The sequence below is a fragment of the Calonectris borealis genome, chromosome 2 (genome assembly GCF_964195595.1).
Source record: "Calonectris borealis chromosome 2, bCalBor7.hap1.2, whole genome shotgun sequence".
In the NCBI taxonomy this organism is placed as follows: Eukaryota; Metazoa; Chordata; class Aves; order Procellariiformes; family Procellariidae; genus Calonectris; species Calonectris borealis.
In genome coordinates this window covers 28,786,390-28,812,839 of record NC_134313.1, presented here as the reverse complement: position 1 = coordinate 28,812,839, position 26,450 = coordinate 28,786,390, and the positions used below count along the sequence as shown (strand labels likewise).

The 26,450-nt window shown below is 40.0% G+C and overlaps 1 protein-coding gene across 1 annotated transcript in view; it reads left to right on the top strand.

The window, feature by feature from the left end:
* Window positions 1-24,001, top strand: part of NECAB1 (N-terminal EF-hand calcium binding protein 1) — a 69,777-nt gene extending 45,776 nt beyond the window's left edge. The window contains exons 6-13 of the mRNA XM_075141513.1: window positions 3,000-3,136; window positions 7,146-7,258; window positions 10,765-10,841; window positions 15,771-15,824; window positions 17,372-17,484; window positions 19,579-19,656; window positions 20,686-20,777; window positions 23,738-24,001. Of these exons, the coding sequence (XP_074997614.1) occupies window positions 3,000-3,136; window positions 7,146-7,258; window positions 10,765-10,841; window positions 15,771-15,824; window positions 17,372-17,484; window positions 19,579-19,656; window positions 20,686-20,777; window positions 23,738-23,766 (693 nt within the window). The 3' untranslated portion in view covers window positions 23,767-24,001. The remainder of the gene's footprint in view (window positions 1-2,999; window positions 3,137-7,145; window positions 7,259-10,764; window positions 10,842-15,770; window positions 15,825-17,371; window positions 17,485-19,578; window positions 19,657-20,685; window positions 20,778-23,737) is intronic.
* Window positions 24,002-26,450: the final 2,449 nt, after the last annotated feature.

Genomic DNA, 26,450 nt, shown 5'->3' with positions numbered 1-26,450 from the left:
TTTCTGTACGAAGTAGAGTGGCGAAACGATAAAAAAGCATGGCTGGTAATTCCTCATTGCTGAAAGCTGGAGTTGAGGTTTAAGTTGAATTGTAATGGACAATCTTTTTCGCTCCATGACTTAAATTATAATAATACTGACAATTTATATATGCTGAACACCTTCCTCCATGATTTTCAAAGAATTTTAGAAGGACAGGTAGGAGTAGTGAGCTCAGAATTGGTGGCCTCAGAGCCATTATTTAAAGAAAAGTGTTGAGTAGCCATTTGCCCAACTGGGTGCATTAAGAGAGTTAAGTAATTCCGCATAGAAGAGCTGTAAACACCAAGTTTGGCTAAAATACACATAAGGAAAGAGTCTTTGATAATTCTAGACTCCCACAGACGATGTTAACATCCTGCCTACCTATAAGATAAGGCAACTCTAAGCTATATTTAAAGATCACAAGGACCTTTTCCATAGGGAAGCCTTTAAATATTGAACTTATGGGACAACAGAACAGGAAGAAAAAAGACTAAATCCTGGTGCAATGCACAAACCTGGAGTAGTTCTGATGAGAAAAACCTTAATAACTTTCAGATGCACGAAAGCATTTCTGAACGAGTCCAAAAGCAGCCAGCCTCAGACAGTAGCAAGTATTACACAGTTAATGTTTATTAACCCCCCCATCAGTGAGGGCCCACCTGAACAGTTTGTAAAATGAAACAGTATTGATGTACATTTTAAGTTGTAATTCAGCATGCCGGTATCAGATTTACTATGACTATGAGCAGGAAGCTATATGGAGGTATCTGTAGCATTTACTTTCTGGATGCCCAGAATTTTAAAACACTCTTGTGAGATTGCTTTGAAATTCAAAAACTTACAAGAAATGGTCATCTCTGTCATGTTTTGTTCACTTATTTCCAAAAGCACTGGCGAAAGCTGAAAAATTAAAACATACCCTGGATTTCTACTGCAGGGTTTTATTTACCTGCCCATGCTACACAGATTCGCACACGTTGTTCTAACACGCCACAGAGAATCAAAATTTTTGGAAATTAAATGATCTCTGTCAGGTGCACCAAAGTTTTAAATCAGTTACAATGGAGACAATTTAGAAGAAGAAAAAAAATCAGCTTTCCTATTGCGTAATAAGATTTAGTATTCATAAAGGTTGCTATAAATGTTATTTATAGGACTGGTGTGAGTCGCAGGTATTCACTCAAAAGGTAGAGAGACAATCTCCCATGAATATCTATTTTAAAGATGTATAAATAAGAAATTATTTGTTGGAGAATGGCTCACACCTGATTAATCTGAAGACAGAAGAAGTAAATATAGAAGACCATGAAGCTCCTGGGCTACATAAGTAACTTCTGATGATTCATGGGTGGTTTAACATCTGAGATTTCTGTAGCAGAAGTCCTCCAACAAGAGTTAACTTAATAACATATATTGTGAATAGATTGCTCTCATATGAGAGCCAAATGCTTTTAAAGCTATTGCCTTACAATCTTTTGTTTTACATTTAAATTTCAAAACATCCTATATTTGTGTTCTGATTGCAAACACATACATGCAAAAACTCTAAGAGAAGTCAAAAAGGCATTTCAGCTGTAATTCACATTGGGAAGAACAGAGAAGAGCTTAAATACCCGTAAGTGTAGCCAAAAATAGTCAAATGGGTTCTCAGCTAGGAGGCAACAGCATTCAAACAAGTTTTCTTTAAATCTTGGAGATAACAGACCATCATCTATCTTCAGATGTGGTGACTAGAGAAATCTTTCATTCAATATGCCTCATATTTTGTGAAACCATTTTAGATGGAATTGTACCCAAACGCTTTCAAGATCAGCTGAATGGGTTTTCTGTACACATAAGCAGACTTAGGGCATAGGAAAAATGGATACCAGCATACTTTCATTGGAGTAGGAGCCAACAAATTCATTCGAAGTTTAAGAGAAGGAAGTCCATTTTCCTTCTCTGTTCCTGATGGGAGCTCTACACAGTAAGCAGAGGCTCTAGAGGTCTGCTCTATTCTCTCTATAACATTTATTAACGAGAAAACAACAAAGAAGGTGTTTATATTATCGTATGGGTGATGCCCCTCACACAGCATTACCTGCATGTCACTGCAGAACTGGGTTTTGCAGATCTGGGATTGCCAGAAATGTTAAAGTTGACCCCATCCATGGAAATATGATTCATTGGGCCAAGGAGAGAGCAGGCATAAAAATTTGTTTCTGAAATTATCTACACAAAATAGGCATAAATATTTTTGAACACATAAAATATATTCAAAATGTTGTTACACAAAGAACCATTACAGACTGCTAGATACAGCTGCAAACTTTTCTAATAACCAAGCTCCCACTCAAAGAACATTTAGATGCATTTCATGTAATTGTGAAATATATAGATATATGGTTTCAAAAATAATTAAACAAATTAAAGGAACAAAAGTCAGTCAAAGACTGTTAAATTCAGAAGGCAATCTCTCTGGCACAGGCAGTCTTTCAGCCAAACTGCTGGTGGAGTTTTCCAGGGCAGTATCACTAAGTACGTGCCCTGCTCAAAGACTATTCCCATAATCACTGTCAGAGACAGGCCAGTGAGCTAGATAAACATCTTTTAACAAGAATGGATTTGAATACAAACTTTAAATTCACTTCTGCAGTTGTCAACCATATCTTGGCTTTTCCATACTTAAGAAGTAATGTGGTACTGCCATCAACTGGAGCTAAGAAACGTACGGAAAAGGTTTTTTTTGAGTAGAAACTATGTTGTGCCACTGTGTACCTGGGCCTGCCTCGGCTTGGGTGGGATCAGTGTCTATACCTGGAAATTCAGAGGTCTTTTTGTCCAGAAACATAAAGGTTGCTTATGTGGTTTGCATGTATAAGCATGAAAACATCCAAGCTGCTTCCTTTCTGAATTAAGTCTGAATCTTCCCTCACATATTTCCAACCTAGTAGGCAAATCCTTACCTTTTTTTTTTGTTTTCATGTAATTGTTAGGACTATCAGGAAGCTTCTAATTTGGAGCAGTTTGTGACTCGCTTTCTTTTGAAGGAAACACTGAACCAGCTTCAGTCCCTCCAGAACTCCCTGGAGTGTGCCATGGAAACCACGGAGGAGCAGACTCGGCAGGAGAGGTGAGCAAACCCTCTGCAGCAGCTGCAGTGAAGGGGGTGAGAAGTGGGGTCACCGTGAACCTCCAAGACCATTTTACATTTCACCCAGCAACCTGATGTAGGGAATAACGGGAGAAATAAGGACACACTTTTTATTCCATATAGAAACTCACTAATAGGAGTTTTCCTGAAATTGAATACAAGCAGGTTCCAATCTGATCCTGTGGTAGGCTGCAGGTAGGAGGACCATTTTGTTACATCCTAGGCTCTGCTCCTTTGACTTCTTTTTAAATCCATTGACTATTTAATATCAAATGCAGAAACCAGACCACTGCAATGTGAAGAGCTCTGAAATTCATAGAATCATGGAATCATAGAATAGTTTGGGTTGGAAGGGACATTTAAAGGTCATCTAGTCCTGCCATGGGCAGGGACATCTTCAACTACATCAGGTTGCTCAGAGCCCCATCCAACCTGACCTTGAATGTTTCTGGGGATGGGGCATCTACCACCTCTCTGGGCAACCTGTTCCTGACCACGGTGCCCAGGAGCTCCTTGTTCATCCATGCAGGCCTCCTGGCGTTTTTACCTAACTTCCTCTTTGTTGGGGTGCATCGCTCCTGAGCTTGGAGGAGGTGATCCTTGAATATTAACCAGCTTTCTTGGGCCCCTCTTCCCTCCAGGGCTTTATCCCAGTACTCTACCAAGCAGATCCCTGAAGAGGCCAAAGTTTGCTCTCCTGAAGTCCAGGGTAGTGAGCTTGCTGTGCGCCCTCCTCGGTGCCCTAAGGATCTTGAACTCCACCATTTCCTGGTCACTGCAGCCAAGGCTGCCCTTGAGTTTCACATTCCCCACCAGCCCCTCCTTGTTGGTGAGAACAAGGTCCAGCATAGCACCTCTCCTCATTGGCTCCTCTATCACTTGGAGAAGGAAGTTATCATCGATGCATTCCAGGAACCTCCCAGATTGCTTATGCCCTTCTGTGTTGCCTCTCCAACAGATATTAGGGTGGTTGAAGTCCCCCGTGAGGACCAGGGCTTGTGAATGTGAGGCTGTTCCTATCTGTCTGTAGAGGCCCTCATCCACTCGGTCTTCCTAGTCGGGTGGCCTGCAGCAGACCCCCACTATAATGTCACCTGTCCCTGCCCTCCCTTTAATCCTGACCCATAAGCTCTTGGTCAGCTCCTCATCCATCCCCAGGCGGAGCTCCATGCACTCCAGCTGGTCATTGACATAGAAGGCGACACCCCCTCCTCGTCTCCCCTGCCTGTCCTTCCTAAAGAGCCTGTATCCCTCCATCCCAACACTCCAGTCACAGGAGCCATCCCACCACATCTCCATGATGCCAGTAAGATCGTAGCCCTGCAGGCGTGCGCACATCACTAACTCCTTGTTTATTCCCCATGCTACGTGTGTTTGCATAGAGGCATTTAAGTTGGGCCCCCGATGAAGCTGTCTTACTGGCTGGAGTTCCTTTGTGCTGCTCTTCAGGTGCTCTCCTGCTGACCTGTGATCTTTCTCCAGGCGCTAGGCATCTATTGCTGGCACTGGCATCAAACTGGTAGGAGTGGGATGGATTGAGGTTCAGCTACCTGCTGCAGGAGGTCCACCACCGGGGCCTGTCCTTGCCCCAGTGGAGAGGTCTAGGCACTTCCTGCAGTCTGAGGTCTGCACTGCAGCCTCTCCCTTCAGCAGCTCCGTCTGTGTGGAGGCACCAGCCACCGCTGGTGGTGCACGCCCCCCAGCTGGAGCCACGGCCTTTGCTTTCAGACGAGTGCCCTGTTCTGCCTTGAGGATCAGGTAGGAGGAGTGACCTTGACCTGTGCAGATGGTCACAGAACGGTGCTCGATTCCTGGGTTATGTGTACGCCAAGTCTCCCACTTGGCCCGTGGAATGCCCCTTCTTTGATCATTTAAATTACTAAGACCATTGACTGTCTCCTTGTTTGTTTCTTCCGGCTTTACCATTCTTTTTCATTCCTGGTTGCACAACGATCCCAATGTTAAGAGGAGAAATAGCCAGGCTCTTGCTTGTTACAGCTTCTTCCTAGAACATAGGGCTGTAGTATTAGTTAATATCTAACTCTATAAACTCTCAGTCACCTGGGCAACCTATATCCGTCCAAGGGGTTTAGCTGAATTTAATACCATGACCTCATAGATGAGGGTTTGTAGGATCAAGGATCAAAACATTTTTGAAAAGGTACTTGGCTTTATGGATTTGTTTTTCTCAGTATGCTATTGTTAAAGATGATGGGGAAAGCAAAATACAAGCTGTTGTGTTTCACGGCCAAATAAGATCTCAACACTTCATATGTTTTAAAATGCATTGCTTTTTCATTCTTTCATTTGGAAATGTCATTTTCTTGTTTGTTTTGCTGTTGGTTTTGAGATCTCTGAAGTACGTTAATAATACACTGGGGTTTTGTGCCAGCAGCTTGACCACAGGAATCAAACAGGTTTTAAAAGGCAGAGGGTGCTCCGAGTATGCACGGTATATATACCCCTCCATTCATGCATACGTCTTTCCAGGTTCCCCACACAACTGATGGGAGAGAAAGAAGTCTTGAATGTTCAGTTCAGAGCTGGAGCCTAAGTCAGGTGCTCTTACATCCTCTGGAGTAATCATTGACTTCTTCTCTGACTTGCCTTTTAGGACAGCCTCTGTAGAAATACGGTCTAGAAAGACCATCTGAGTAACCCAAACTATTCACTTGGGTGCGTAGAATTGGGTGATATGAACATCCCTTTTGCTGCCAGATTTCTCGTCTGCATTGACTGTCTGGTAGGGCATTGTGGAGACTTCTTTCTCCAGTTTTATCAGTGCAGTTGTTCAGAAATATCCTCTTGGATGGTGAATTTGGTTTATGGCAAAGAAAATGAGAAAGAGGTGTGACACTGTTAAGCCAAATATCATCTTCCCCATTTTCTGAGGTAGCAATGGAAAAGCCAGGCAAACTCAGCACTTTAACAACACCTATTTTGGAGAAAATGAGTTAGTTCTTAGTGCAGATGCCCCAGTCCCTATGTAAAATCATCTCCAGTTATGTTTAACTTAACTCAGGGGCAAACTGTCTGAATCAAAATCCCATTAAGACACTCCTAAACTAATTTAAGAGTGCTCACAGTGGGGAACTGCTATAATTTAGCTTACTGTGAAGGGATTTTATGCTGCAGAAAATACCAACCTAAAACATCTCCTTAACATACTGTGTGAGCTTTTGGTGAGCCTTCATTCTGTGCTTCAGGAGACCAGAGAGCTTTGCTTTCCAAAGCAGTGACCTGGGAATTATTTACTGAAGTGTTTAGACTACTGTCTAATACTCTTTGCAACACTCATCCAACTAACTGTTCAAAACTAACCATAGTCCTGATCCTTCATTGCTCTCCAGCTGGATGATGAAGAAGAACCATGCAGAGACAGCCTTCACTCCTCACACAAACTCTCAATCTTCAATGACTCTGCCATCGCAGTACAAACATAAGTCATTTCTGTATCTGCTATGTTTCAATGCTGGTCCCAGAAATGTATCTGTCCTCCATCCAATATTAGCTAATTCTCATCGGTTTTCCCTCCTTATTGACAGATGCATGTTGCTGTTTTTCTTGTCAATCTTTAAGCTGAAGGGGTCAATGTTTAAAGTTCGTATCTCACTTTTAGCTGTTCTGTGACCCCAGTTTCTTTGCAGAGATGCTACGAAACTCCCGTGAATGAAGAAACGGTGTGAATGGTTCCTTAGGTCAGGTCAGAACCACATCACGGACAGATGCTGACCTTGAGTTTTCTCTCCCTAAAAGATAGGTTTACACCAGCTTAACCCTCCTTTTTTTTTTTTACTTCTCTAATGACTAGCAACTTAAACACAACTAATTAGTAATAGGGAAAGTCTGGAAAATAATTCAGTGGTCTCAATAGGTATTTCTCCTTTTCTAACTCAGAAGGGAACACACAAGCACATTTTCTGAGAACGGAAAGAGGAGAGCTCTCCCACGTGTTTTACCTTATGAAGTCTCCTGTGTTTCTGTGCAGACAAGATCCAACAAAACCAGAAGTGCTCTCCATTCAATGGCCAGGAAAACGCTCAGCACGAAGGCTTCAGAGGAACAACAGCCTGTTGCCAAATAGCCCGCATTTCAGCACAGGTATGGTATTTCACATTTTAAAGATATTTAAAACACGTGCGCATACACACACATATACAGAAAAATATACATGCATCTTCCTCTCAAAAATTTAATTTAGCCATGGAACTAACTCAGATACTCTACTGACAGAAATCAATCTTCAATTTAATATAAAAGTTATTAGCTCAAACTGTAAGGAAAATAAACATGTACCCATAGATCTGAACTGATAAAGTAAGTACATAATTATGGGCCAAACTGTGATATCATTTCGGGGCTGTGGATTGATTCAACATTTCTTAGGTAATATTTGTAGCCTGCAGATAAGAATGAAAAGGTGAAGGCTATAACTTATACAGAATCAAGTTCTCTGTCATGATTTATATCTCAGCTGAGGGGAACAAACAAGAAACAGAAAGGGAAAATACAAAACCTGAAGGAAAAAAAGATTTCATTTAAGATGATACAAAAAAAATCTGAAACAGCATTTCTGCTTTGGAAAACGTGAGGGGGTACTTTGGTAAATGGGATTCTTTGGGAGCAGTGACATTAAGCCTGAGACTGCAATGAAGGCATCTTCAGGCTTAGTGATGTCTCCCAGAATCAAGGCATGAAGATGACTGAAACACCAAAGTATGTGATGGGTCAAGCCCACTTCTTGACTAGTCATGCAGATCTCACTGCTTGCAGCCACGTGCTTACCTCTTCCTTTTTAACCCTCTTTTGAAGACCCTTCTGTCACTCACATTCATGACTCACTTTCTGCCACTCACCAAATGATGCTGTTCATTCAGCGCAATGATGCAGGGTGATGTTTGGTCCCTTGCTGGGAGTTGCTGGCATTCATAACAAGGAAGCTCACGTAGCCTTGTTGCTGCGTTCCTAATTCACAGAGTTCAGAGGGAACCCAAACACACGCAAACTGTACCAAACCCACTTACTGTATTAGTGTAATTTTCAAGAGCTAACATCTTTCTCCACAGCTATTCTAATAGCTGTCTAGCAGCTGTCTACTTTCCTAGACAAGATTTGTGTTTGTCTTGGCACTTGGTCCTCCTTACTGCCTGCTGCCCACATGCGCAGTAAGGCTGTAGGTGTGTATACGCACTCAACACTCAAGCCAGCGCTTCTTTAGCCTTCGTACTTGTTCAGGTAAAGCCACACTCTGCCTCCTCTACATATTACACCTGTGGTATGTCCCCAGCATTAGGATTTCTTTGTTTGGTCAAAACGTAGTCCAAGTGCCACAAGAACTCTCAGCTGGAAAATAAGTAGGTTAATGAATGCGCATATCAAGAGCATGTGTTGAAAAACCTTCAGTTTCTGATAAACAACCTTCCTCTCTCCTTAGAGCAATCACTTATGTACACATTCACACTGTAGGTGATGCCAGGAACTGCTCTCATAATGCACCTGTCTGCTCCCTTATTATCCTTTCCATCTGTTAGACAATTTTCTTGAGTCTTCAGCAAAGCAAAATTTTCCAGAGACTTTAGAGAGGCTCAGAGATGCTTGTGCCTTTGTAGGACAACATTTTCTAGCTTTACCTTTACTATATGACATCAAGTCATTATACAGTCACGAGTGACTGCAGTGGAGATGGAGAGCTAGGAAGTCTTCTGACAGGGTCATGTCCTATCCATATAAAGAGACAAGACACAATTAACATCCAGAGTCTTTAGTCTTTCCTCTGCTGCTGAATTCCATGACTTGAGAGAAAAACAAACATAGGGAAGTTATGATGAAACATAATCAGTCTTGAGTTGGTCAAAATTTGCAGTCACCACAGGCATAAATTACACATCTCAAAACCAAAATCTGATTCTAGAAAAATCTAATGTAGGATGAATCAATCCTAATAATCATATTGCTGCAATTCATCAAGCACCTAGGATCGCTGTTTGGTTGGAAAGGTAAAGGAGGATCATTAGCTGCAAGGTGTGGAAGGATTTTTATTAAATAACGGACATCCTATGAACATTCCAAGCACTGAGGATTTGTTAACAACAGTATAAGGCAAAGGGTTGCTAAAGAGCAATTGTAGTTTTAGAGTCTCTGAAGCGATAGCAGAATAGGGAAGCAGGCTGAGGAATGTAACTATCAGTAGATTAGGTAATGGAATGCAGGCAGGGAAAGCGTTCGCGTGGACATCTGCTTTTGACCAGTCTGTGTATATTAAGATTCGTGTGCTTGCTGACTGTAAACCAATAGAGGATTCGTAGGTGCGCGTGTTAGTGTGGCTGGCTTATAAAAGTAGCGCAGTATTTTGAAATAAACGAGAATGATCATACCCATATTGGGACTCATCATTACTCTGGGATCGCCTCCCACTCCGACCCCTGGTCACTCCGACAGCAAGGGACATCCAGTTAATGTTATTAAATCAGCTATAGAGTCTGCTGCAAGATTATATCCATAATTAGTGGACGAACACATGAAAACCCCTAAGACAGCATATTGCAGATGACTGTAACAAAGCTGAAAACCCCTCAGAGTGTAAGTATAAAAACAGCCGTTTCAGCTAAATGAACCTTTTCTGAAAAAAGAGAAAGCCCCTTATTCCCAATGCATACAAGGCATTCTACGATTATGTTAGGAGGCTCGTTCAGGAATCCCTCAATATCAGGATTCCTCCACATGCCAGGCCAGAAACCTAGGTCGTTTAGCTGCACACGTACACCCAATTAGTTCTTTTCTGCTGTTCATGAGAATGTATATATACTCTTAACCTTTGAATAATCCTGGAATCCTGCTGGAAGCACCATGTCGGGACCCTAAGAACAGCAACAGGCCGACCACGGCAACGTCCTTGCAGCTGGGGCCCTACAGAGGTCTGCTGTCTCTCTGCAGGAGGAAGAAAGATCCTATCGCCTAAGCTGCATTGGCCATGCCAGGGTATTTCAAACAGTCTTGACTGCATTTCCTTCACCTTCACCAGTGCTCTCAGGGGAAGGAGGAACTGCAGAAAAGACACAGCACATGGTCCCCCCATGGGGTGTATTTGAAAGGAATCCCAGAGACAGGTTTGCTATGCAGCAGCATACTCTTACTTTTATAGAAACTTTCATCTAAAGAAGATTAAGAAATGGCAAACTAAGAAAAATAGTAAGACAGAGAAAGCTTTAACATCCCCACCCCCTCACCCCCCCACCCCCCCCAAGTTGATTTTGCATTTTGAGCAGAAGGTTATGCTCAGGTTATGAGCTGGTTCCATCTGCAGAGGAGAGCATTCCTTTCTTCAGGTATCAGCATGATTTCAAAAGCACTGGCATTAATCTCGAATGTAGTTTTCATTCTGTATTGGATTTCTATTCTATCTTAAAAAGAAAGAAAATAATTCATAAAGTCAAAATCATGCTTTCCTTTAGTTACATTTAAATGAACATTGAACTAGTTGCAGCACAATCTTTGATAAGCAAAATAAATTGGAAGCTAAGCTAAACTTTTTTATAAAATAAGTTAATATAGTATGTTCCAGCATTTAGTAACATTTTATAAATGTTCATTATTTATATTTTCCAAAGGTTGGATTGAGGAAGACAGCCAGTGGATGACCCAGATAAACAGACTCCAAAAGCTGATCGACAGGCTGGAAAAGAAGGTGTGTGTTTCTTTTCACCTGTTTGTCCTCTCATTTTCAGTAAAGCAATCCTTAAACTTTAAATCCTTAAATGCCTTCAATGTCCCAGTCGCAGTCTTTCCAATCAATAATGAATGAAACTTCAACATCACCTAAGAGAGCTAACGCTCATTAAATGCCTACGTATTCCTTTCACCTTCTTCTTTTGTATTTTATGAAAGCATGACATGGTTCTCCCAAGCTCCTCTTTCCCCTTCCCATCACCACAGATCCAACTTTTCATAAAGATCTGAAAAGTCACATTATTCTATGACCGGAGGATGTTATTGTATTTAGTTATGCTTGTTTTGGGGAACATGGGACAAGTCTCTCTTTTTAGGATGAGATTTTTTTCTCTTCCTCTCCAAACTTTCCCACTGAAGCTTGACAGAAAGTTTCGTTTCCTCCTTCCCCATCAGAGAATACTGATTTATAAAGATTAAAACACTTTCCTAATAAGTACGGTTCAACCAAAAGCTGATGCAAATCCCACTATCCCGCCTGGGAGCCGTGGGAGCTGCCCCAGCTCCGGGGCTGCACCAGCCCCCAGTGCCCCGCGACCGCCTGCAGTTCCCACGCCAAAGCAGTGCCCTCCGGGAGTCTGACAAATGACCCGTCTGATCCAATGATACCAAGGCTTCCCAGGGCCTGTAGAAACCTGAGTGACATCTGTCTGTACAGAAAATATCTATTTCTTTTGTTTTCAATCAGAGTTATTGCTACTCTAGGTTTTAAAACTTGGTTTATTCTGTGTGTAATGACTTCTTGGGGTTTTTTTGAGAAGAAAGAAGAGCAGAAGAAAAAGTAAGGTATAAATTCCTGTGTTGTTCTCTACATAAAGAGTCCCTATAGAAGGACAGACAATTTCAGATAGGTGCTAAGGGAGTGGCTGAATTCAGTGGATTTTGGGACCCAGGGGATTTCTTCCTCCCGGTCCACTAGAGGCGAGGTTTTAGGCAGAAGTGCCCTCAGACCCAGGACTGGCTCCAGTCCCAGTGCGGCCGATGCTGCCCCTCCCTGCAGGTCAGCACTCACCAGCGGCAAGGCTGTGCATGTTCTCCAAAGACATGGATCCACGCACACCAGCACGGGTGCCTTCACCAGCACCCACAGACAGACAGGCAACACTCGCGGAAACATGAACGTGCAACAGCCTGATCCTGTTCCTTCTTTCCAGGTGATGAGGATGGACGTTCCCCCATGAATGTTGTCATGGGCTTCAAGTCCATCTAGTATTTGCGGCTGGACTCATGCCCCTTACCTAGGCATCGGCTCAGACCTTGAGTCCTGGCAGACAAGTATCTCCTCCTACTCACCCGCTAGTCCAACTTGAGTTTAGTAGCAAATTATATACCTAGAAAATAGTTAAGTAAGGGATTTAACAAGACAGAATAAACAGTGGTGATCCGGCACAGGACTCGGCAAGACAAGCATGCTGACCTTTCTCTGCCATTGCTCCCTCCCAAATGAACAAACTGCCCCTAATTACTTTTCCCCTTTGTTCCCAGTTTGGGACCAAAATTTGGTATTTCTGTTATCTCAGCCTTATTACTGATGAGCTGCATTATCGATACGGTTATCCCCGGCACTGCTGGCCTCGCAAGGCTCTGCTCCCAAAAAGGAGCCCAGTACTCCCTTTGGTTATCCCTGAGGTCTGACAGTCTCTCGCATCACTTCTCCTTAACCAGCCATGAAATTCGGCCATTCGTTGTGGCGCTGTCTGTAACTTCTGTCAGCTTCTCACTCTGTTCCTTGCTATGCTCAGCAGTTCCTCATGGTCTGCTCAGTCCATTAAGCCTCTGGCCAGGGCATACTCATCTGCCTGCACACAACAGCTTCCCCCCAGAGGTCATTTCTGCATGAGAAAAGCAATTACACAGCAGTTGCCACGTTAATGACATTTTAGTAGCAACTTGATTTTTTCTGAATAGCTATAAATTGGATTTTGAAATGTCAAAGTCATGAAATGTAACTCTCGCTTTTGGTCCAGCTTTACTTCCAGCTCTGCTCTGGAAGCAGCAGCTCGCTGGCCTGCCAAAGTGACCCCTCTGACACAGACTGAGGCCAAAAGGAGTTTAAGGAAACTTAAAAGAATGTTACTGAAAAAAGAAACCTGGCATACAGCAATAATGCAATGCAAACATTACAGAAAGCAGCCAACCATTCTGTAGTAAATAAACTTACGACAGGGATGTTATAAAATGATCAAATCTGCTACAGATAAATCACAGAGAACCCCAGTTTGAAAAGGAGCTTAGTGCCAAAGGGAAACAGTGGCAGGGCATAGACCTTCCATAATTATCTCCTTATCAATATAAAACTTGAGTAATAAAACATAGCAATTAGACAAACCTACTTTTGCCAATAGACAGACTATATCCACCTTTGCCTAACTTTGCATCTCACGGCCGGGTCTAGCTGTGAGAGGTGAGAAGTTCACCATTTCTGCAGCTTCTCCAGAACCACCTCCTTTGATTGTTCTTCTCTTGGCACTTCTTTCTGGCCCCTGTGAGCTAAAAAACCCAATTTACTAGGCATGCAACTTAGAAAGAAATCATTAAACTTCTGGTCCTATAAAGTATCCTAAGGCGTATTAAAAAGACTCTGAGAATTCTTTTGTATTAACCACATTCCCTCTTGTCCTCATTTTATTAGACCTTACACTTCATTATGGTAGGAGGAGCTCCCTGTGATCCATGTTTAAACAGCATCTAGTAGCGTCTGGGTCGTGACTGGGACAGGCATGTATTGCAAAAAGGATGTCGGTGCCTCTTAGCAGTAGGAGATTGTCAGTCCATCTACTCGGTTCCAAAGCAAAGTCAAGAAAAGGCAAAGTCAAGAAAAGGCAAAGTCAAGAAAAAGCAAAGCTGATCGCTTGAATGACCACTGGCTTCAATGAGTTAGATAGAAACATCAAGAAACAACAACTTCCCACCTGGGATGAGGCCGTTACATATGCCATCTCTCAGCAGTAACTTAATCATTTTTAGCCCATATGATGTTCCAGGTTAATCCACCACATCAAACCAAGTGTTACAATTCAGCTGTCTTTCAGCAGCTACTAAAGCTCTTCTTTTTGACTTTGTCCTGAAGCAGATTAGAAGGACCACACGAAGAGGCAATTTCAGAAGCTACCAGTTCTCAGCTGAACCTCTCAGCTGAGGTGAGGTAGGACTGAGGAGGCATTGTAAAGCCTCAGCTCTGAGCTGCAGTCTTGGTCAGTTTTCATTTCCAGGCTGCATGAGGACTGTCTGGCAGGAGCTCTCATCTCCGCATTGGGCTACTTCACTCATGCTCAACGATAAGTCAGACAAAGCCTGAGCGCTCTTTCCACACGGATGAGGACTATGTGCCAGTTCACACATGCAGCGAGGTCACAGCAAGCTGTCTGTGTAGACTTACCTGATCTGTGTAGTCATGCCCTGTCTAATGACATAATATTACTGAAGAACTTGTATAGATTATTTTTAATTTCTTGAGGGGGCCAGCAAGTTATCCATCAGTGGTTCCTACTGGAAACCTACCTGGTGAATCGTTGATTTAGTGTTGTCTAACGCTTCTGCTGTCTTCTGTCAAAGGTGAATTTAACCATGAATCAATCTTGTAAGCCATCTTTTTTTCAAGTTCTAAAGCTATATATATTGGAAAAAATAGAATTCTTCTCTTGTTACCTTAAGAGAAAGTTTGCAGTACGACCTGAGTCATTCCTTTCCTCTCTTTTTCCATACGTTTCCCTAGAAAAAAATTGCACTGAAAGTATAGAACCACAGGAATATGCATTTTCCCTCAGGGTTTTTATCTGAAGTGTCTGCACTGACAAATGAGCTATTAAAGCTGGGTGTTTCCCCCCTGCCCCCCCATTTTGTGCCTTTCTATGCACATTCTGCAGGAGAGGTACAGCTGCACAGCAGTTACTGCGTGACTGCTGCTTCACTCCTGCCTTGCTCTGCCACCTGCTGCAGGTGGAGGTCCCCTGGTTATTTGAATTCTACCTGCACACCTCTTCTTGGCTTTTCAGCGAGTGCAATATTTCTGCCGGCAAAACGCCTGCTACCTGAGGTTAATCAATCCTCGCCCAGCTGCAAGTAGATGAAATTTTTTTATCTTTGTTACACAAGAATTGTTTGCAATGAGAAGCGAAGCACCACTAACAAAGAGTACATTTTGCTCCAGCTGCTTATTGCAGATCGATCTGCTTTTTTTCAGGCATACGGATATTTTTCAGAATATCCATATGGCACTGGGTTAGAGGGTACTGCTTGTGCCTAGCATGTAAGTGATCATTTTGTGTGCATTACTTGATGGTGTTTGCATGAATCACCGATTCATGAAGCGCGCATCCAGTTTGCGTGTTAAGCAAGCATGCTGCTGCCTCGCAGATGCATCTGTTTGCTGCTGCCCAGTCTGTCCTCAGAAGCAAGTGCAGGAGTTCAGAAATCTGACTTGGAGCACCGGGCACATCTTTTTCAATGCTAGAAAACAGTCTCTTGCAACTATACCACCCCCCCACCCCAAGAAGTTTTATGATGGCATAAAACTAGCTGATAGTTCATTTCAAATCACCATCCTTGCTCATCTCCAAAGTCCACGTGACAATTTGAGAAGATATCTGTCTTTTCTGAATTAAGTCCAACGTACATTGTGAGGAAGTGGATTTGTTACAAATGAAAAACTACCTACTCAGCATTATAAATAAAACTTTACAGAACAGCTTGGGCTGGATTTAACCACTGAAATGTGCAAGATTCTGCAAACAATGCTTGTGTTTGACTTACAGCCTAATAAAGAAGGGATTTAATTATAACTTCTGGACATGTAACAGAATCTAGCTATTGGAACAGCTTGTTAAAAAGGTAAGACCAGAATACAGCTGCCTCTTACATTTCTATTTTCTTTTCAATTGCCTGAAAGGACCTAAAGCTTGAGCCATTTGAAGAGGAAGTTTTGGAAGAAAATGCAAAATCTGTAAGTGCTTTTCAAGATAATGACTTTTGACATTTGATTTTCCATGTCAGGTAATGAGACAACAATCTCACCTGATCTCTTTTGTTAAAAAATAAAAAGAAAAAAATCACTATCCTCCCTTATCACCCAGTGATAAGAATCCATTTTAGTCAGCAGAATACATTGTGCAAGATACAACACAACAAAATTTAGAATATGTGGGCAAAATTTTTATATTAATTTTTGCACTGTTTTCAAAGGATACAGTGAGCCAAAAACTCAGCTCACATAAGGAGTAAAAGGTGTCATTTTTAAGATTTACGGAATTTGGCAGCAGTGTTTATGGAGTGGTAGCTTCTCAGCTCCCAATCACCTAATGCTGCATGCGTGCTTTAAATCATGGTTATACAGCCAGCCTCCGACCCTCCCTCCCAAAACCGCTATAGGAAGCCTTATCAGGAAAGATGGGAGAGCATCTAGTGTTAAGCAGTAATCAATATTACAACTTACAAAACCAAAATCATAACCAGAAATAAAATTACTTTTAATTAAGTTCATGTCCCAAGATCAATTTTTCAAATACACTAGCATTCCTAAATTCTGGGCTTTGAACCTAACAAAATGCAAATCAAATACACAGGAAAAAATAACCAAAATAGATGATACATCAAATTCCTTATTTCATCACAGGAGTTGTATTAGATTTTTTCTTTTTTAAATGAGATTATACAATATTGCTAGACAGGCTGCTTATGATGGACGGATAATCCATGAGATAACAGTATCAATAATCAGGCAGAAACAAGTCAAAAAGCCATACAAGAGATTTAGTTGTATTAATTAAGAAGCATGTGGTGTTTCTTTATATATTTCATTGGTAAAAACTGACAAGCTTTCATGGATGAATCAATATGTAAACTACTTACATTAGCTAAATGATAACCATAATAATTCAGGATAAATAGGTCTTTTGTACTGCCAAGTGTTTCCATAGTCCTGTTCATAAAGATTGTTCATTTTTTGCAGAAAGGTGGAGGAAAAAAAACCCCTATTCATCATTTAACATGGGCTACCTTAGGCATCTCACTCAGGTGTGAGTCAGAGCTCTGAAAGGACCACAAAAGCACCTCAATGAAAGTAACACTGCATCCAGTGCAGATTGTGGGAATGTGTTCCTATCTCAAACCTCACACCTGATTGCATACAGATTAATCCAAGGAAACATGCTGACTTTATTGTTGAATATTCCAAAGACAAATATTTGCTTTGCACTCTTCTGAAAAGACGCTCTCATCCAGGCTCTGGACAACTCTCAATTTCTCTAAGATCGACACTAATTTTGGGTGTCCATTCTGTGCCTCAGCCTGCCGAGTTATAAAAGCTACACTCAGGTGTTTCTACTTCTCTACTCCAAACCACTAAAACAGGGGCCGCAAGCTTCGAAGGAACTGTTGTGGGGTTTTTTTGAGATTGTGGTTTTTATTGCTTTATGGTAGACTTTTCGGAGTTTAAAGTACAAGAAATTCAGAGGATGATATGGCAGTAATGTTGTAATGTTCTTCTATCAGCACATAATGATTGTTCAACGTCAAATGGCTGTAAGAGAAGAAGAAATCGAGGAATTCCGGCTTGCTCTGAAGCAGTATGTAGAATCTGCTTCTACTCAGGGTGGCTGCTTGCAGTAAGTACAATGTTATTGCCCCTGGGCTGGAGGAAGGAATGTAGTCTGATTTCTTAAATAACCTCTAAGTGGAGCTGGATTATTTATGAAGAGAGAACCTGTAACATCATCTGTCCTAGCTGGTTATGCATGTGTGTAAGACAAAGCTTTTCAAAGACAACTAAAATCAGAAAGAGATGTCAAAGTATATGTGCAGACTTTAAGTAGTATCACAAAATGACAACACAGGCTATCCTGAAGATGCTAAACAATCTTAAGACTTCTCAGCTCTGCAGATCATCAATTCATGGCTTCTGGAAGCTCCTAGGCTGACACTCTTTATTGGAAAACTCATTTGCCATTCTTCATTTGTGCTCACCTGGCAAGTGAGCAACTTACCAACTTGTTAGCCAGTTCTCTGTTTGGAAGGTTTCAAAATCTTCCCTTTACGCTGTCATTTTAAAATTTTCATTCATAATAAAGAGTGGAAAAAAATAAAAAGCAAAATTTGCAATGAAATAGTGTATTTCTGCTTTGTCCTTTTAGAATTAAATAAAACATTAGAATTGGGTTAAGAATAAATTTTAGTGACTCCCCATTGTACTGAATTTCTTAATTTAACACACCTGAGAAAGCTACTACTGTACACACTATAGACCATTATGAAATAAATATTTTTATAATGTGTACACAATACAGGATCTTCCTATATATTCAAAAGATTCAAAGGCTGCCTATCACATCCCTAATTTATGAGCTTTGTTGCTATGGGATCATCACACTTACGGTGATCGTACCAGTAGTGTTCACACAGACCAGAAAAAGAAAGTTAAGCTGGAAGAAGAAAAGAGTGACCTTTTTGCAGTGGTTCACTTGTGACTGATGAGGAAAATAAAGTTCTGTTGTGGGCCAAGAGCTGGAAAAAACAAAGAGAAGCCCCCCAGCCCCCTTCCAAAACGAACGTCCAGCCAAACACTGTAGTGACTGCAACTTTTTCAGGGGGGGAGAGCTTACATGACTTCAGAAGGCAACTTAACAAATGATGGCAGGAAATTACTTTTCTTCCCAAGTTTACAGGCATTTGGTAAGTCTGTAATGCCACCTACCGGCTGTTTTTCACTGGAGCCGTTTATGAAATTGACTTGTTTTTTCCAACAGTTCTTGATAGTTTTGCTATTTTACAATGTACTTTTGCATACAGCTGGAGAAAACCAATAATCATATGAAATTTCTTATTACAGTATGAAATACAATCTGAGACCAGTTTGCAAGCACATCAGTAGTAAGATCAGCAATCTCACACTCAGGCACTCAGAGAAATACAGCACAAATATTTTTTGTGCTCTACATCTAAACACCAATTTGAGTACCCAAATGCCACGCACCCTACATGCTATAAAGCTGTTATGCTCAGGATAATAAGCGGGATGATTCTGTGTAGAGGATCAGCAGATATTCTGTGAGCCGTTTTTCACCCGTGATAAATTGTTAGCTGAATAACATAAGGACAAGTAAATAATACCAAAATGTATTATTTTAAAAGTATATCTGCAGCAGACGTCAGCCTATCTGTCTTTATACTCCATTGCTATTTGCTTCCAAAGCACCTAAACTCTATGCCACTTTGATGCATTTCTTGTACAAAAGGATGATTTCTCACACTGTAATTCTTCAATGAAACAGCACAAGTTACCCTGCAAACTTACTTGAACTGTTCTCTATGTGCATTATGCTGTAATAGCTGATTTTCCCTGAACCACAGTTTTTTGATTAATTTTCTGTATTATTGATTAGCATTTCTTTAGATAAATTACACTATTGGAGCAATATGAAAAATGAATTTCTCAAATAAGAGTCCATCATAAGTGTACTAAGATAAAATACTAATAAATGAAAAGCCACGAAAATACTTCATGAGTTTTAAAAAGAAAAAAAGAGGTCAGATAATTCACAGTATATTTCCCAAAATCACTTTCTTAAATTTATTATTTGGGTTGTTTGTTTTTTCAAAAATCATCCCATTTGGTTCATACTCATAAGCAATTTGGAATAAGATGTGTATGTCCAATAACTTTGTCATGTTTGATTAAATTAGTTCTATCCTACAATTCTTAGTGTTTCCATACAGAAGCTTCCAAGTGATTCCCGCTTCATTGTTTATGAGTTCTGGGAGAACAGCAATGCCTGGAATAGGTAAGTTTTAGGGTTTTTGGTTTTAGGGCTTTTTTTGTACTACAGAAAGTTTTGAAGGTTAGAGAGCAGTTGTGTGGAAGGACTGAATACAAATTACTTTAAATACTGCTAATCGATCTCTTGCTAAATATATCACAGTTAATACTTCAGAACAATACTTCAATTGCTAAAGACTAAAACATACTGAAACACATAAATAAAAATGTCAGAAAGACACAGCTAGTTCAAACAAAACAGAAAATGTCTGAAAGTGAACAAAGAAAGGTATGGCATCAGATGTATGGTACTTGATCAGAGACAAAAAAAGAATAGGGCAACGGCAATATTGCTGTAGTTCAATGACAACAATGAAAAATGAATGAGACAGGAGGTGCGCCATCCAGCAACACACTCAAGGATGCAAGCAGTCATGGGGAGCTGTCCCAAAGACTCCCAAATCCACATCACAAAAACCCCTCCGACAGATTCCCAGAACGTCTGTTTTGGGCCCAAAATAAGAAGTTACAGTGATTAAAAGTCCTACCAACTGAGTTCTAGCCTGCAGCAGGCAGTTGGCCAAGAAATTGAGTAGAGACAAAAAGATTGTCCTTAACTACTTTTACTATTTAAAAAAAAAAAAACAAGACCCATGATCCTAAATCTGTAGACAGAAGCCGTTCTGAAGGAAGATGGAGAAGTCTCCTGAAGCTTAGTTTCCTTCCTTTTGAACAAAGCCCCAGTTCACAGTTTAGTTTCAGAAAGACTGAAGAACACTTGTAACCCGTCAACACGCTTGGAACAAGAACTGCTATTCTGCATCACAACCAAGAGATGAGCATCACGGTAACAGTTAAGCATACAGAAGAAAAAGTGTGTTTAATATAATATGCAAGAACTTCACAGCTTATCTGGTCTCCTCTCCCACTATCATAATTTTCTGAATTTTGAAGCACAAAATCTCTGTTATAGCATTACTTGTAAAATTTCTGATGCTTCTAAAAATTTTAGCCCCTTTAAAAAACTTGATTCTTATTTTTTACAACTATTTAGTCACCTTCAAATGAATTACAGCAAGACATTCCAAAGAAGTAACGTGGACTTCCTGGAAACTCCAGAGCTCATCACAACAATGCTAGTCCCTGGTAAATATCAATTTTCCACATTATTTTGTTTATTCCATGTGAAGAGTTCTGCTATATTAGTGTGTTCCATATGCAGGACCACTGCCTAATATCACCCTTAGTCAGATTGTCTTTGGTAAAGTATGAAAGAGAAAGGGACTCCAAATGTTTTTATTTTAAGCACAGAAATGTAGAATGCATCACCAAGAGTAAGACCCACAATGCTTTACTTTATATAGTGGAAAGTTACGCTAGCATATACTATTTAAGAAAATATCTAGAATAAACAATACTGTTTGTGATTAGTAAAATAAACCCTCTTTAAGATTTTCAGGCAAAAACATGCTTGCTGATGAAGACTTTAACTTAATGATATGTACATTGACTGATGCGAGTCTTAATTACTAATAATTTCTATTTACTAACCAATTTATTGTACATGCTTCCTGCTATGTTATAACGGAGAAAAAACAAACTACTTTGAAAAAGCAAGGTGTTAATGTTGTCAAATTACTATTTCTAATACAAACCAGTGAGCATGCAACATCTTCTTTCTCAGAGAAATGATAGTTAAAAGAGACAGTGCAGGATGAAGCAAAGCAAGGATCAGTCCCATATTTTCAGAGGGAGGGCAGCAAAACTTTTATCTTAGGCAACACAAATCTATTACAATGAAACCCTAATTTCCCCTAAGTCTGAGTACAGACTAAATTTAAAATAATAAAACCCCACATAGTAGAAAAAAAAATTACGTAGTCCTGTACCTGGGGTTTCTCCTTAAAAGAAACCAGCCAAGACATTTTCAGACCTCATGAGCCTGATCTGAACACGCAATTATATGCCAGGGATTCCTCCAGTATTAGGAGATTGCACTTAATGAACCAAGAATCCCTTCAAATCTTTTCTCTTATTGGGAAATTGCTGGATTTAAGACAAACTTGGCTGTAGGAAACAATGCAGCCTTTTCCCAAACATCTTTGTGTCCAAGAGCTAGGCTGAGTATGACCCAGGAGTGTTCTAGTAGTGGTTTACTCACAGCTAAAGTACAATTAATATAAAATAAAATGTAAACATAATTTATAAATGCCTAAATATAGAAGTGTCTGAAATTGGATTAAAAACACTCGTTAAAGCATTGACTCTGCCTGCTAAGAAGGGTTTCAGTCTGCAGCACTCTACCCTGGTAGACAGTTGCCATAGAAACAGCATCTCTCACTGTGCACTCCTTGCTGGGGGGGGCAATGGGAAGTAATGCATTCAGTTATTTTTACAATTTCATAGATTATCTATTATTTAGAAATTTGTACAGACATTTGAACGTTTGTTTCATGGAAAGTACTTCCCATATTTGATCTATACAAATCGTATTTGTATTTGAAAGACAGAAAATGTTCATGAAGTAAAAAATGACTGCAATGCTACCAGTATACTTTATGAAAGAATTTTAGACACCGTAAAGTGATACCACTGTAAAATCAGGAAAAAAACCAACCTGTCTGCAACTAGCACATAGACAGGCTCTATTTTAAAAACAAATTTACCCTAGCTCAGACACATCTTGTTTTTTTACACATCTTGTTAACTAAGAACTGAAACAATTTTAAATTGTAACCTGAATCTGATTCAAAGATTACAACCCAAGAGTCTTCACTCAGCTCATTAATTAAAATTAATAAGGATACACTAACCTGGCTAAGAATGATTCAGGAAGACATGGGATTTCAAGACTGTTAGATCCAATATTACCCTAAAGCAAATTCATTTACCATCAGTTAATAGGAACCACAACCGGTCACAATCACTTGCCCACCTGTTAACCGACCAAGTTGCTTCAGGCCAATCTACCAGGGTGGCATGAATCCCTCAGTCCATCTTCAGTGAATGCCTAGTCTTTATATAAGATCTGGACTTGAGGACACTAGAAAATCTTTTGGTGAAGAAAACAAAAGCTAGGGGAAAACCATTGAGCACTCATGACACTGCAATCCATGAAATAAAATGTTAAATTGGCATTATTTTTGGCCAAAATTCATTAATCCACTGATGTGTCAGAGATTACTAGGCTTTCATAGCCCAAATTCAGGTAAGATTCTTAAGTATCTTCTCAAGATTCTTCTACAAGAATAACATTTTTCAGAAAAATGCCATAAATTGAAAGATTTATGGACACATTCACAGAAACAAGTTGTGTTAATGAAGTCAATCCCCAAACTGTGTAGAACAAAACCTAGTGAGCCTAGAGCACCCCTCCGCTAAGGGGACTTGGCATCTCAGATACAGTCACCATTCCCTTCCTTCCTTCCTGTCTCTCTCCATAAATCTTGTGGTTCCTCTCTGCATAAGGTTCAATTTCAAAAAGGCAAAGGGAAGGGACTGTGGGGAAGAAGTACAAATGTGTTTCACTCCAGCCCTGTCTATAATCTGGTGATTACAGATCTTCTTTTACAGGAATGACATTTTACAAGTCCATCAATTCTCTTACTTTTGGGGCAAAACGCTCTTAATTCCTACAGTTGTGTAAAAAGAACAGCACCAGGTTTGAATAATGTCACCAGGAAAGAAAGTCATTAAAAGGAAGCACAACCACCCAGGGCTCACCTAAAATACTGACACACACAGCAGAACAGAAGTGAGGATTTATGTGGTTTGCTCTCTGGATTCTGGGCGCTTAATTCTATGCAACTGCAGCTATGACACGTTAATGCTTCTTTGGATGTTATCAAAAAGAGATATAAATTCTTGTGCTAAAGCCACCCCCCACCACCAGTTATACTCAGCTCTCCTAGTATTTTAAGTATCCTTCCCCTGCCTGGAGAGGTTTTCTCCTTGAAAGTATGAAGCTTTCAAATAAAGTACTATTAGCTGCATATATAAATGAATGCTTCTTTATATAAGTTACAGCTATTTTATTTAGGATTTTTGCAAGAGGTAGAAAAATAAATACTGTTTATGTTAACAAATAAATAAATTCTCTCTTTCAGCATCATGGTGGGTCCTCAGTAACAACTAGAAGCTGTGGTTCCAAGTACTGTTAATGTTCCATTGTTTTTCATTACAGTAACATTCATATAGCAGTGTACAGGTGTGCTGGGTTATAAATTTATGCTGTGATACTGTTTGTTATTATGGATGTGATCTTTTCCATTTTAAAATATGGAAAACTGCACATTTATTACCTTTTCTTCTTGTGACTAGTTCAGTGAAATGATACATTCTAAAAGCTGAAATAAGACAACTACGCTGAACTGTTTATTGTGTATATTCAGTCCAAACTGTCACAGAAAAGTGCATCTTGATTTGTACGACTACGTATTTGCGAAAAGTTTTAGTCTTACGTTAATAAACAATTGTTACTTAATGGTGCTGTTTTCTCCTTTTACAGAAGAAACAGGAATGAACATGAACACACATTTTCATAAATGTCTTATGCTTCAGAGATGCTCTAAGTCATTAATTAGGAGAATAAACATAGGGACAACTTTTTGTGTTAATACAGAACTTCACTCATACAGGAAATTTTCTGCCCATGACAAGGCAGTACCATTTTCTCTTCACAGCCTCTAGCCCCTATCCTCACAAGAGGAAACGTCTGCCTGTCTGCCAAGCCGCTTTGGATCCAGACGTAACATTTCACAACCAATTTGCTTTGAACCCTATGTCCTGAACACTCAGAAAATATTTTCATTAGATCACTGGCAGCTCACTGAAAAGTCATTAGAGAAACTGCTGTTAGAGCATAAATAGCCATAAACCTGGAAGTAGAAATACTTTCTTCCCTAAGAAGTCTTGCATCTGAGCAGTGAGTGTGTCCTCCAGCCCAAGAATGAAAAGCAAGTGAACTATTGTAACCTCACACCTCCACGACAAGCTTTGGTTGACAAGCTCTACACGCTAAATGGTCACTCTCTCCACTCATCTAGCAGTCCAAAGTTACAAACAGTACCCAAAAAGTAACTTAAAAATCATATTCAATAAAATATCTTAACTGTAGGATTTAATCTATTTTTATTTCAACTCAACCAACACATTACCATATGTAATTAAAAGTGGGGAATTTAGACCACAAACGAGCAATCTTCATTGCAGTAAGGTTCCATATTCCAGAAGCTATGACCAGGATTGAGCTCAAGATTAAGAAAGGTGTCACATTTAGGTACCTGCATGTGACCAAGGCATCTTAGCTCCTATTGTACCAATGGAGTTCCGAGGCAAAATCAGTTGCCTAAACAAAGGCATCTAGTACAGGTGAGATGCTCTAGGGTATCCCAGCTGGTCTCCAGCTCCCAGCTGAGAAGGACATGAGTTATCTATAGGTTGTGTGTCATTTATGCCAGCCCTATGCAGCTGCTTCAGATATCCTACATGTCTCAGATGACACCAGATGCCTACCATTACACAACTGAATCAAACCCTTTGCCAATAGAGTCAAGGGAGCTTAGGTTCTCTAAGCAAATGTAGATGTAAATTTAGGTGCCCACATTAGAGACAAATTTCACCTTTAAATCTTTTTACAGTAACTCAGCAAAAGTGAATGCTTTTAATACTGAAGTCCAAAGCTTTCCCGTGTTGACATGATCCAACTACAGACCTGTTCATTCCTAAAAAGGCACCCAAATAGCCATATTACACTCACAAATGACAGATCAGTGAAAGTTTAAAGGTTCCTTGTCTTTAGCAAAGTAAAACTACTTGTATTCCTGAAGACCTGGCTGGCTTTTTCCCTATGCCAAGATGTCAGTCTAGTGTACGGCATGTTTTCTTTTGTCACTACTCATCTACCGACAAAGGAAACATAGTGACATGTGACACTGCTGCAGGGTAAATCCTGAAGTGAAAACTGACACACTACACTGAGGTTTATGACATTTTTCCTTTTCACTGGATAAGCTGTATTAAAATTATTCTTAAACTAACCTGCTTTATAACTTCATGTCAGTTAGGTGCTGGAGGGGGGAAAAAGTTCTAGTAGGTCATTCTCCTTTGTATATTTACTAGTAAACAAACACTTTGATGAATCATACACAAGAACACGTTTGAGAAGCTTCACTTAAGAGTTTTGAGAGCTACACACAGAAATTGCCTTCAACACATACTGGGGAAAAAGATCCATAGGACTCACTCTAAAAAACTCCCAGTAATGAAAAAACAAACAAACAAACAAATTTCAGTTCTTTGTAACATTAATTCTAAACAACATACAAATAGAATACACTTGGAAGCTTATTTTAATTGACTAACTGCTGCTAAACATAAAAGAAATTGAATTCAAACAAGTTTATTTGCATAGCTCAGGGAAAGAAATCTAGTGTCTATCAAAGGCAACTTGAAAGTTTTCTGCACTATTGCGATTACCATTCAACACATTCTAATTTAGCTTCCATTATCGTTTGTGACAGAGGTTAAAAAATTGCCTTCAGTGCCCAAATGATGTTATTGCAGGTCTGAATACAGGTTTTGAAGGTAATTATATTCATATAAAATAACTATTATTGATGCTTGTCAACGGAAGGATACTTCCAGGAAATACTCAAACTACTGCTTTCCACTTCACTATTAAATACTATTCTAATTTAAGAAAAAAAGTTATAGAATTAACTATGTATTGGTATATCCATTTACCCATGTAAGATGTGATTAAAATCTGTCTTGTTCCTCAATTTTGCCCATTACTTCCACATGCCAAAGTCAAAAACA